The 13,587-nt window shown below is 42.8% G+C and overlaps 1 protein-coding gene across 1 annotated transcript in view; it reads left to right on the forward strand.

The window, feature by feature from the left end:
* DOCK2 (dedicator of cytokinesis 2) overlaps window positions 1-13,587 on the forward strand; it is a 426,319-nt gene that overhangs the window by 176,886 nt on the left and 235,846 nt on the right. Inside the window, exon 27 of the mRNA XM_082378747.1 lies at window positions 3,335-3,430. Within this exon, the coding sequence (XP_082234873.1) occupies window positions 3,335-3,430 (96 nt within the window). The remainder of the gene's footprint in view (window positions 1-3,334; window positions 3,431-13,587) is intronic.

The raw sequence follows: 13,587 nt of genomic DNA on the forward strand, positions 1-13,587 counted from the left end.
TCAGGCCTAGGGTGAGCTAGGAAGACAGGGGTTGCCCCACCCACTTCAAGTTCTCCTTTCACTATGTTATGTAGTAGGTTTATGGATAAGATTTCATTTAAAGAAAGGACTCCAAGTTCCTTCCAGATCTCACAGCCTATGATTATTAAAAGAAAAAAGTCACTACAATTTGCAGCATATTTAGGTTGGATGGATTAATATCTTTGCCAGGGCCATAATAGGAAGACTGACTTTGTCATTTCAATTATAAGCCACTGTTTAGTCGAGCCCAGAAGACACTTTCCTGGAGGTTCCCGCCACTTGCCTGGCAGTGGATCGATTAACGGCGGGTGATTTGTGGCTGCATTTTTACTACTTCGCACAGGTTTATCATCTTGAAAGTTTTCCATTTGCATATATGCTATACATTCTTTGGACGACATTTCGATATCATCCAGAGTTTAGATTATGCATTGCCTTGTCCTGCACTCTCTGCTGCGTGATGGGAATCTGCAGGCCTGGCCGGAATGCTGCTGCAGACCTAGGGGAACGTGAGTTGCAGCCACCACTTACTGAAGGCTTACTGCGTGCCAACCCTTAGTATCGAGGGCTTTCCCTGCAGTACTTTCTTTATTCCTCAAACCGGTACTTTGAGGTTTCTACTGTTTGCCACATTTTATAAATAAAGAAGCTGAGACTCAGAGAGGAAAGGTAATTTGCTCAAGGTCACCCAGCTCAAATAAGCAGAATTGAGATTCAAACTCAAATCTGTCTGATCCCAGAACACTCTGCTACACAGCCTCCCTTATTGGGAGCTTTCAGAGTGAAATGAATTGAATTTGTCAGTTTTCGACTTTTAAATACCAAACTTCCCAAGCAGTCTAATTGCTACTCTTTGGACTAAGAAGAAATGACTATTTAAAAGAAGCAGCGGGCAGGAGGGCAAGAGAAAAGGGTTTTATTATCTCTATTGGTAAAGGAAGAGATGTAATCCTGAAAAAGAAAATAACATGAAATGGAAACTATCATATAAATTTGCAGTGGGCTTAGGTTGATGAAATTGCAAAGGAATGAAGAGAAGATAAAGGAGTAATGAAAAAAAGCACTGAAGATTTTCTAAAAGGGAAATAAAAGATCAGAAGTTACTGAAGGCAGTTGGAAGTTGGCTGAATTGAAGGCAGGGTACCTGTCTATCTTGACATATGGAAAGAGGCTAATGAGGTTCCAAAGTAACAACCAGAGATCTGTGTTCATGTTCCAGTCAGCCTGGGTGGGGTTTAGGTGAGGAGCAGGCTCTGGACCACACTTCTGGGTTTGAATTCTTTTCCCTGACTTTCTGGCTGTGTGACCCTGGACAAATTACTTAACCTCTCTGGCTTCAGTTTCCTCATCCAAACAATGGCGATCATAACAGCGTCAATCTTGTTGTGAGAGGAAGTAAAATGTTTAGTGAGGTGCCAGGCGTTTAGTAAGAACTCACAGAAAGTTAGCTATTGTTGTTATTACCATAAGCATCACGCTCATATAATGCAAGAAATAAGAGATTGTAAGTCAGTAAAAAGGCTTGAAGAAACAAACGGGATGGAAGTCAGGAGAGAAGTTCACCTGCAGCCAAGAAGTAAAGGGCGATTTTCTCTTGCCCGCTACTGAGCATCAGGAGGAAATGCCAGATGTGGGGAAAGGCTGGATGGTGGAGGGTGAGCTCAAACCTAGCAAGAGATTGAGGTCTGGATGGATTTAATGGAGTATGAGAAATTGTTTCTGTAAAATATATGCTCTGATGGAAGCTCTGGTGGCAAAGGTTCTTCTGGTGAGCTCCACAGGGCTGGGGAATCGGAGATTAGCCAACATACAGAAGAAGTGAGTCTGGGGCAGAGAGAGAAAGCAAGCTCTGGGTTATTCGTCTTTGGGTGCCAGTAGTCACGGAAAGCACACTGGGAGGGGAGGGAATTTTTTTTAATAAGCACATCTTCTTTTGTTATCTCATTCTCCCTCCCCCAACTATGAATCTATTTTCCATTCATTCGTTACATCAAGAGACAAACCACAGTTAAGTTGAATGCAGCAAAGATTAATAAGGTACTTATAAATGAGTGAGTGGTCATCTGCTTTTTCAGCCACCATTTATTTATCACTTTCTTGATGTCAGGGTCTGGTTAGGTGCTGGAGTCACAGGATGTTCCCAGATAACAAGCCTTCATTTCTAGAGCTTTACTGTGTTGTGTCATGGTTCTCAGCCATCAGAATAGCGTACATAAAATTCAGAAATCACAGATGTCCAGGATCTATCTCAGACCTACAGATTCTCCTGCAGTGGAATTAGGCGAGTGTATTTTTCCACCATGGCATGTGTCACTTTTATGTTCACGTCAACCTTGAAAGACTGGAGAGAGAACCTTCCAGTTTATAGATAAGGAAGTTGAAGCTCAGAAAGGTTAGGATGATAAGTGAGGTCACATAGCTGGCAAGGGCAGAGCTGGAACTCAGACACAGAGCTACTGAATTTATAATCCCAAGGCCCTTCCTCTTGGCCATGACCACTCTCCCAGGTATGCATCAATGAAAATCTGTGCCTTAAGTCTATGCCGGTAAAAGGATCTGAGGGTGTAGGTAAACATGCATGAAACCCTTGCCTACCCCCAAAAATGCTCAAAAAGCATCGGTAAGTCCTACCCAAGGTTCAGGGACTTGTATTTAAAGTGGACAGAACCCTATAAATGTTACAACCTGGCTCATTGTGGATTTCCTCCAATGTGGATAATGCAGTGTCCACTGCACAAAGCTCTCCCATATTACAGTTACCATCACGTAACCCCAGTCCCGGGCTCCAGAAAGACTGCCTCCTTGTATTTGTCTCTGCAGCCTAGGGATGACAGTGGCCGCCTGCTGTTGCTAATCCCTAAGTTACCTTCTTTGGTGTCTCAGCTTTTTCATCACCTGTATAGACAATTTCCTGCATCAAATCCCCTCCTTATTCCAGGTTAGATCCTGTTACACAGATGAAGAAACCAAGGTTCAGAGAAGTTAGGTAACTCAGCCAATATAATACAATAATTCTTGACAGAGTTACTATTCTGAACCGTAAGTTTCTGATTCCAGAGCTTAAGCTCTTAAACACTGACTTACATTTAAGGTGGTTAGTGAAGTTCCTGGTGCCCAAAGCCAGGTGGTGATGGCGATGGAGATATGATGACGACAGTGATTACGATGATGATGGTGCTGATGTGGATGCTGACGGTAGTGGTGGTGGTGATCTTGGTGATCACCATGTTTGACAACTGTTGTATGTCCTGTGGGATAGATGTGCAGATACAGTGTCCTGGTTGTCACACAGATGTCTCTGATTGTGTTACAGGCCTTCACCTACCACCACATCCAAGAAATCATGGTCCAGCTTCTTCGCACGGTGAACCGGACAGTCATCACGATGGGGCGGGATCACGTTCTGATTGTGAGTAGATCTTTTCCTCTTGTCAAGCATTTCAAACTGGGGTCAAGGAATGAATTTTCTGGAACACCAGGTCTCGTCAAACACTCAGCACCAATCGTTGCTTTGTTTTGGACTATATGGGTCAGATTTTTCCTGCGTGGGTTGGGAGAACATGAGAGTTAACTCAAGTTGCTGAAATAAAATTAGACTTAGAACTTGTCTACCAGGATGAGTGTACCAGATGAGTTGCGCCTCTCTGAGCCTCAACTTCCTCATCTATGAATGGTGGAAGGTTCTCTCACCAGAGAGAAGCCTTTTGTAAGTAAGGCATGTCCAACCATGTCACTCCTTTGCTTAAACTCACTGGTGGTTTTCCATCTCTGCTTGGCTTCTCTCTCCCTCAGGTCTGAGGGCTTGTGCCCTCCTGTTAATCAGATCTTGGCTTAGGTGCCATCTGATCAGAGAGGCTTCCCTGCCCTGACTGCCCTGTCTATAATACCGCACACCCCTCCATCCTCTTTCAATTTCTACGCCCTTCTCCTTCATGTTTCTTAGTACTTATCGCCATATGAGTGAGATCTATATCTATATCTATCTGTATAGCTATATAATTTATATAGCTATACAGATAGATACAAATATAGATATCTATAGATTATATAGATATATAGATAGATATAGATATATATTCCTTTATTTATTTGTTTATTGGCTGGCTCTCCTTGTAAGAATATGAGCTCCAGACTGAAAGGATTTTTGTCTATTTTGTTTGTTTGTATCTCTGGACCCTACAGCAGTACCTGGCGTATAGTAAGTACTTGATAAATACTTGTTGAACGAATGAATGAAAGAATGAATGACTGAATGAGTGAAGGAAAGAATGAAGTGTACCAGGCAGGGACTCTAAAGTTTAATGAAGACAAGTACTACTCAACTTTGATTGACCGACACCATGTGGGATTAGCCATACAGATGCCAGAACTCCCAACTTCTCGAGAGAAGCTAAAAATCCCCATACTTTATGTGAAATTTCCTGATGTTTAAGTGTTGGCAGCTAACTAAAAAATATTTATAAACATTTTATGATCCTCAAACAGCTGGGTTCAGCTCTCGGAAAGCCAGTTTGGGATGTCTGCTTTAAACTGGTACAGTATGAGCTGGTTTGGGGATGTTGATGTCAATAACTATAGTCCTGCTTCATGGTTACAGAACTTAACATGCTGAGTGTTTATTCTAACAGTAGCTTGGCAAGGATTTGATCTCTAGAAGCAGCCAGGTGTAACCATCTTCTTTATACCCATTAGGTTCTGTCTCCTCATGTCAGTGTATGGTTCCTTACTGTATATTATGTACATTTAAAGGAGTGGTGATGTCCTCAGAGGGCACCAGCAGTGCTGGGTACTCCTGCCTGACTGATGCAGAGAGCCATGTAAATCATTCTCTGTTGTTTGTCTTACTGTCCTTCCACCTTAAAAGCATCACCATTTCTTATTCAGTTATAATCTTCCGTATCTGCAGTTCCCATAATGCACCTTAAATAAACACTTTATGACCTCCCTAATGTTTATTCCTTCTCTTTGGAGCCAGACCTAAAGATGGTCATCCATCCATTTGGCTCATTCCATCTATAGCAGGCTCTTCACGCTCTGTCTCTCCTTCAGAGCAGTGATTCTTTAAAACAGTGCCTGGATCATAGAAAGCGCCAAATAACTGGTGTCTATTATTATTATCTTCCTTTCTCTCTGGTACAGTGTGTCTCTTTGTCCCTTTGTGTTATCGACATAGTGAGGTGAGCATAGTTTGGCCCTCTTTCGCACTGAGACTTTTATCTGATGCTCTGTCCTGGTTGCTGGCCCTTCCACTGCTCACTGCTCACTGCTGGCCTGTTCATCTTTGCCAGGAAACTCCCCTACTCCAGAATGTTCAGCGGCTCCCCACTGTCTACCAAATTAAGGCGTAAATGCACTAGTCTGGCCATTCGTAGCTTCTGTGATCTGGCCATAACCAAAATTTATAGCCTTTTCATCTACTTTTCTCCAAATATCCAGCCAAAATGGATGTCTGCAGATTGCCTAAACATGCCTGGCACTTTTTCACTTTCATGCTGCTTTCTTTGTCTGGAATTCCTTTATGTGCCATCTTAATCTGTTGAAATCCTATCTAGTCTTCAAGGTCCAGCACAAATACACTCCCTTTTAAAGCTCTCCGAATTTCACCGACCACTTGAGGTCTCCCCATCTCTTCTAAATCACACGGCTGTCTCATCTTCTTTTTTTTTTTTTTAACAGTTTCATTGAGATATAATTTAAATACTTTAAAATTTAACCATAATAAGCATTCAGTTCGATGAGTTTTTATAATGTATACAGTGTGCAACCATAGCCAAGATTCAATTTAGAGCACTTTTTTCACCTCCAGAAGTTCTGTCTGCAGTCCCTCTCCGTCCCACTCCTACCCCTCCAGCCCCACCCCAGCTAGGTCAGCAGCCACTAATCTACTTTCTGTCTCTATAGATTTGCCTTTTCTGGAGGTTTCGTGTAAGGGAAATCAGACAATTTGAGGCCCTTTGTAGCTGGCTTTTTTCTGTAGCATAATGTTTTTGAGGTTCATCCATATTTTAGGATGTTTCAGTACTTAATTCCTTTTAATTGCTGAATAGTATTACACTGTATGAATATATCGCATTTTGTTTATTCATTTTCAGTTGGTAGGTACTTGAATTGTTTCCGATTTTTGGCCGTTATGAATAATGCTGCTATGAACATTCACATGCACATTTTGTGTGAACATATTCTAATTTCTCTTGGGTAGAAACGTAGGAGTGGAATTGCTTGGGCCTATGGGAAGTGTATGTCTAACTTTAGAGGAAGCTGCCAAACTGTTTTCCACTGTGTTTGTACCATTTTATTTTCCCACCAACAGTGTATGAGTGTTCTGTGTTTATCTACATCCTCACCAACACTTGGTATTGTCCGTCTTTTGGATTATAACAATTCTAGTGGATTCATAACAATTCTAGTGGCATCTCACTGTGGTTTTAATTTGCATTTCCCTGATGACTAATGATGTTGAGCATCTTTCCATGTGCTCTGCCTCTTTTTTAAGTCATTTTTATCTGTGAACTTGACATATATAGCTTCTCTCTTGTACCATAAGGCTTAGACCTATCTGTAAAATGGGGGTAATAACAGACCTTCCTCATAGAGTTGATGTGAGAATTAAATGTAATACTACATGAGAAGCATTTGCATATGTGTTTCTTCTACGTAATATTCATGTGTTTATTCATTCAGTATTTTCTGAGAAACTTTTATATACTCAGCGCAAAGGCTCAGAATTGAGTTAGACGTGGGTCTGTGCCCACAAGAAAACCATGACCTCCAATGGGATGCCTCTGAAGTACCTCAAACTCACTGTATCCCAAACCCAACGCATCACCAGCCCCCTGGAGCCTACTCCACACTCCCTGCGTTCACGATCTCAGCTTAACGGTACTGACATCCTAGAACTGAGGAGCTGCCCTTGACCTCTTCCTCTCACTCGCCCACTGCTGCTTCCAACCACCTGCTAAGTCCTGCTGTTTTCAGCACATCTGACCTCAGTGCCTCCCCACCTGGCTCCCCAGTTTGCTTTCAGAGTCCCTGTACACGATCAGTCATCAGGCTTGCCACACTTAGTCCCTTGCAAGGTGATTTTCTGATTTTTGTGCTCATGCCCCCTACATTCTGTGGACCCCCTTGAGGGCAGGGATCACATTTACTCATTCTTTTATCCTTATCACCCAGAGGGTGCCTGGCTTCCTGTGGATACTCAATAAATGCTTGTTGAGCGAATGAATGAGTGAAATACTCCCTGAAAATGTGGTGCTGTACCATACCTTCATAGTTTTGTACATGCTTTTCCCTCAGTTTAGATTGCTTTTCCTTCTTCAAGGAACACTTTTTCTAAATACCGGGAACCCACATCTCAGGGAGTGTGGGAGAAGTGTAAGGAATTGCCTGCTCAGATTTTCCCTGCCCCCTGGGCTGATTCCAGGAGCCTTGCAGACGTTCTCAGTTGCAAGCTGTGTCCTTAGTCTCAATGACTCTTGGGTTTGCTGCTGTAATTACAATGATAAGAGTGCTGAGTGGGGAGTACTAGAGGTATGTAACAAGCATGCCTCACTAGGAGCAGGGATGTTCCTGAACTAGAAGGAAGAAACAAACAGGTCTTTCCTAAGATTTGGCTTCATTTTCATAAAATGGGCCTTTCCAGCAATTCTTAGACTAGAACTAGCTCATCTAAATTAAAGAAAATGATGTTGGAAAGTAATTACTCAGAGGTCAGGGGTCCCTGTCTTAGTGCTGAAGGCCCCAATTTCATCTCAAATTGAAATCTGGCAAGGAGGAGAGATCCCCATTCCAACCATCACTTTTAATTTTCCAGATATGATTTTTATTGGTTAGTTTCATTACTCTGGAATATTAAACAGTCAATATTTACGGCAAACACCAGACATGTCTAGTTCTTCTGAAATCCAGAGAAGGCCCGATTGGGTATGTAGGGCTGGTTGTTCTCGTGTCATTATGTGGGATTAAATAGTGACTTTTTTTCTTATTTGTAGGAGTAGAAATGTTGTGATAAAATATATTAAAATTACAGGTACCATAGGGCTAGGATGGATTGATTCTTGTGCGTAGCACATTGTAATTATCATTTGCTGGAAATAGCCATTCCTGATTTTTTCTGTAGATCGTCTGCCTGAACAATGAAGTGTTGGTGGTGACAAATGAGCAGAAGGAAAGTTTACAAAAACAAAAAGCAAAAAACTTTTTACATGACTGCTGCCCTCTCTTCCTTTCTTTGCCAGAGTCTAATCTATCAGATAAATGTGTGTTTACTTAAATGACCAAGGATTTTTGACTCTGATGATGAGAAAGGCAGCATGGTTTGGTAAAGGACATTTTGGATAAGGGAGAGCTGGCGAAAGTTTCCACACTCTAGACCTTGGTTTCTTCTGTGTAATGAACTGTATCATTTTTGAGATCTTTGTCATGTATGTAAGTTTTCTAATTTGGCCAATGCCCATTCTCTTTCCCTGCCTCCCAAGGTCCTGAGTCAGGGACAGAAAATAGATTTCACTTTATGTGCCAACTCTGGCGGGTTCTCAATGGCTGCCTGTTGCACTGTGTTGAGAAAGATTCCGGGGCTACATCTTGGCTCTGTGGAAAGAAGTGCTGAATTGATTAGTGATGTCTGTCATAAGCATAAGATTGGAAAACAGTGATGTATGCCAGATTCTTGCAAATATTATGTGTTGACTGAAGTTATTGGTGTTTTTTTGGCCCAATCCAAACACTCTTGTAAAACCAATATTCCCTTTCACATATTTTTGGTTCCTTGAAGAAGGTAGTGGTGTCCGAGCAGACACGTAATGGAAAAAGCCAGTAATCTGAGAGCTTGCATTTTTACCAGGGAATGGTTTCTATGTGCTACAGTCATATTTTATCAAATGTAAGATGCACCATGATTTTATGTTCACATTACAAAGAGAATATGCTAGCAATTAAACTGCAACACAGTGGTTTATTATTGCACTGGTTGTACTCTTCAGAGATTGTTAAAAAATAAAAAAGTAAGTTTGACTGAAAATCCCTGTTGTATGGTAGAGCTCATCTTTGAGTCCTCACAGGTAAGTGTCATCCTCTCCTGTTGTTCAGGAGAATAGACTGACTGAGCTTCAGAGGATGGAAGCATCCTGGCCGAAGTCACACGGCTAGTAGCAAGATGGGCTGTGAACCCAGGGACGTCTGATATCAGACCATGTGTACTTTGTGCTGTCCCATAGGTCTCAGAGTGTGGGGGGAAACGTCCAAGCTTGCTTGCACAGGTGAGGGGGGTTGTCAGGGAACCCCTCCCTGGCCGATGAATCCTGCTGCTGTCTGCTCTAGAGAAGGCCATCCCCTGCCTCTGGCCTCCCTGGCGCTGGGGATGGACAGTCCCACAGGGAGAATCAGGGAACCTAAGCACTGCCAGAAGTTCTTGGAAGGGAAACAAACTGGTAATTTTGCTGAAATTGGGATCTAGCTTTTATTTCACGTAGTTAAAATAAGCCTCTGGGTGATACGTTTTGGGCCTAATTACCCCAGTTTTCACAGAGGAGTCTATTGAGTGATTAAATAAAAGTAAATGCAGTTGGCACGAGGCCAGCTCCAGAATTTCAGAGCCATTTATTCAAAAAGGAAAAAAACACGTGGGAATCACCCCACCCTCCATTGCTTCACCTCATAATAGCACTGAAGACTCCAGAAAATGCCTGAGTCATCAGAGAGCCAGGGTTTCAAAGCTCTGACTTCACTTCCCGAATGACAAATAGCCCACCTGCATGACCACTCTCTGTCACTGTGAGCCGAAAGACTCAGGAGGCCTCTGCAGGGGCCACAGCGAGACAGTGACAACCCCACCCACACCCAGCCCCATCCCAGGGAGAGCACGTGTGAGGATAGTCTCGGACACGAGGAGGTGGGGTTCCCAGCCAGAAGTGGTCGGTTGACGTCTGACCTTCACTACGTGACTGAACACCTTGTTCAGAGAACAGTGTTTACACTAAAGCTATCACTTACTGAGCAAATATCCTGCTTTCAGGCAGAAGGCTAAGTACGATATGTGTTTGACATCACTTAACCTGCATCAGGTACTCATATTTTACATATGAGATAACAAGCACAGGAAGGTTATGTAACTTGCCTATAATCACACAGCTTGTTCGTGGAAGAGCTGGAATTTGAACCCAAGCAGTGCCATTGCTAGAGTCCCTGTTTTTAAATAGCATATTATGCACTCCTGCACTATTAATACCTTAAATTACTATTTAGGCATCAAGTATTTTAAAGATAATAATGAGCACCTTAAACCCAGCTATTGCCCTGCCTAGACTGTGTAATCTAACGGGATGACCTGTATAGTAACTTTCAGAAACCTATAAGATGGCGTAGAATTTTGGTGGTTTTATGATGACAGTGATATCTTTAGGATCAAGCTCCTCATTTCTGGTAATTGAACCATAACAAACCATGAAATCTGAAGAACTTTCTGTCTACTTGAATGCTGGTGCTTATGAGATAGCAGGTTTTACAGAAGACGACACAGCTAGAATGGAGACATGGAGATTCTAAAGGGTTCTGGAAGGAGAGGTAGTCTCCTCCTTCCACATCCAGCTCATCTCCGGGTTCTGTTTGTTCTAGATCTAAAGGCCTCCATCCAAGCACTTCTCATTACCATCGATGCCACTAGCCTGTGTCTGGCCATGACCATCTCTCACTGGTGCCCTGCTACATCTTCTGATGAGACACACTGCCTCCACTCTCGTCCCTTTCTAATTCTTCACACTGTGGCCAACACGGTCTTTTAAAGTAGCACTTTCTTGGAGATAAAGCATCAGTGGCCCCACAGTGGTCAAGGATGAAGGCCCAGCTGCTCACCATGGCTTTCAGGGTACCCGGTCTAGAGCTGCATCTTCTCCCAGTGTCCCTTACCTCCCACACTTGTGCCAACTCAAGGGAACTGCTCTGTTGGTCCCAGAATGCCCTTTTTCCCCTCTGCGTCCTCCTGCACACCATTCCGTCTGTCTAGGACATACCCCTCCTAACTTTCTTTCCAAGACCTTCCACCTTGCAAACTCCTCTTCCTCCTTCATGTCTTGACCCACATTCCACTCAACCAAGTTGGGACCCCTCTGCTCTCTTCAGCCTTGTGTACTCATCATACTGTCATGAGAACATCCTTCCTAGCAACTTCAGAACAATGCCTGTCTTCGTCACTCCTGCGTTTCTAAGGACACAGTGGTTCCCTGGCATGCAGGATGATCTCAATGAACACCTGCTGAAGGAATGAAAGATTTCTGCTGTCTATTTTATTTACATACAACCCATCATTCTTTTCCTTAACATGTTAATAAGTGTTAGTTGCATTACCCTTATACAGGTGTTACTGTTATTACCCTTGTGATATGATTAAGCTAGGAGAATAAGGGAGGAAAAGAATTGTTATTGAATACCCAGACCACATGGAAAGGAATGGGGGGAGAATGTATTCATACTCTTCAGAGGATGCATATGTCAATAATAATGTCAGTTAACATTTCCAGAGTGTTTGTTGTGTGGCAGAGATGGTACTTTGGGGATATGGTCACATTTAATCTGTGAGGTTGACAAATATTATGATCCCCTCTCAGAGAAGAAACAGTAGTCAGAAGGCTTAAGCTCCTTGTCCAGCATCACACACCTGGGAAGGAGGAAGCTAGAGTCCATACCCAAATCTACAGAGTTTGAAGCTGACATCTTAAGCATTTCACTGTACATATCTGGGAAATTGTTTTCCTGAGATGAAATTAATTAGAGAAAATTCCTGAGAGAGAGAGAGAGAGAGAAGAGTAAATATGTGTGTATGTTTGTGTAGTAGAGGGGGGTCAGGTTAGGAGAGAAAATAAACATTATACAAGAGACCTGAAATTCCAGTTGGTAACCGAAAGATGGCATAATGAGCTTGGGGTAGCTTCGTTGCTGCTTGATATGGTCATGTGGATGGCGCTTATAGCCAGTGAGTGGGGAAGCTTTGCTTTAATGAGGGTTTTGGTAATTGTATATCAAGGAATTCTTGGCCTAAAATATATATGCAAAAAGTGGATTAGTATCTCAACTTCCAAGGAACCCATAGCATATATGGGCAGAAGCCAGTGATCAAGGTAGATTTTGCAGAAGTGGGTCTAGTCCTTGAATGACATGAACAGTTTGACTAGGTAGAGAGGAAGGGTTCAGGGGTTGTAAGAGGGAGCAGCATTTCTTGCCTTATGTCCATCTCCTGGTCGGTGAAACCTCTCATTCCTGAAGATCATCTTTCTTCAGTGACCTCACTGTCCTTTGTCCATTTTTCCATTACGGAATTACCCTGTCATCGTGGAATTTTCTCTTTACCTACCTAGGTTTCACAGTGGACTAAGATCCTTGAGGAAAGGGACCTGGGAGGTTCCTGTCCATCGGCCCAGGGCATGGCATGTAGCAGGCGCTCATCCAAGCTATGGGAGTGAGTGGAAAGAACAGAACTAATTGAAAGCACAAATCACTGTTTAGCTTTAAAAGAATTCTGATTTTAAAAAATCAGATGAGAGAAGATTTATTTCATGCTAGGCTTTCCCTTAAGGATCTTTTTTTTTTAAATATAAAATTCCCAAATACTTTACTAGCCCTGTGTGGTAGCATTCTTTTAGACAAATCAAAGTTTGCGAGCTGGAGCATAAAAAAGCCAGCTTCATCTCCAGACCTTCCTTTTGTTCCATGATGAGTCACAGAGATGGGAATTATGAGGTTCCTAAATTTTTTAAAATAGCCACTGCATTCTCCTTAGTCCACCTAATCGAGCAGACCTCTGCTACAAGGAAAGAGAGCGCTCCTAGATAATAAACATGCTGCTGCTGTGCCAGTTTCACATGTGGCTCAATAACATGTGCCTTGTGGTTCTTCAGGGGAGGTGAGCTCAGACTCTAGAGAAGCTGGGGCCTCCACTGGCCACCCAGGGGCTGCTGTTGTTAGCACCCAGAGAGGGAGAGACAGAGACGGAGTTTGGGTATCGTACAGTTAGTACTAGGAGATGCGTGACCAGTGCGTCCTATCCTAATGAAATTGCCTCCAAATATCTCAGTGCCTTTTGGCTTCTGTTAGTGGAGCTGGACAGAGCTGACTTTGAACAAGTAACTTTAAGTGTGTCTTAAAGGTTAGACTCCACTGTATCTTCTGTCCTGTTTCCTGGTGCTAGAAGAGATGCCAGTCTTTTCTTGTCCTTGGTGAGCTTTGGAAACTTTATTTATTTATTTATTTTTAACATCTTTATTGGAGTATAACTGCTTTACAATGGTGTGTTAGTCTCTGCAGTATAACAAAGTGAACCAGCTATACGTATACGTATATCCCCATATCTCCTCCCTCTGGCGTCTGTCTCCCATTTAGGCATTGATGAGCACCCTCACTCCCAGCATTTCTTTCTAAGGGCTGTGGGGGCTGGGGCACAAGGTATGGAGTTTGAAAGGATTTTACTGGCTGGGAACTGGTCCTCTTTTTCTCAAGGGGTGAGGTGACCTTATTCCATAACTAGGAAGTCTCTTTACTTCACAGTTCTGCTCCTCAGTTTCCATGTCTGTAAAATGG

This window comes from Balaenoptera borealis (assembly GCF_965194805.1).
Source record: "Balaenoptera borealis genome assembly, chromosome: 2".
NCBI classification, from domain to species: domain Eukaryota; kingdom Metazoa; phylum Chordata; class Mammalia; order Artiodactyla; family Balaenopteridae; genus Balaenoptera; species Balaenoptera borealis.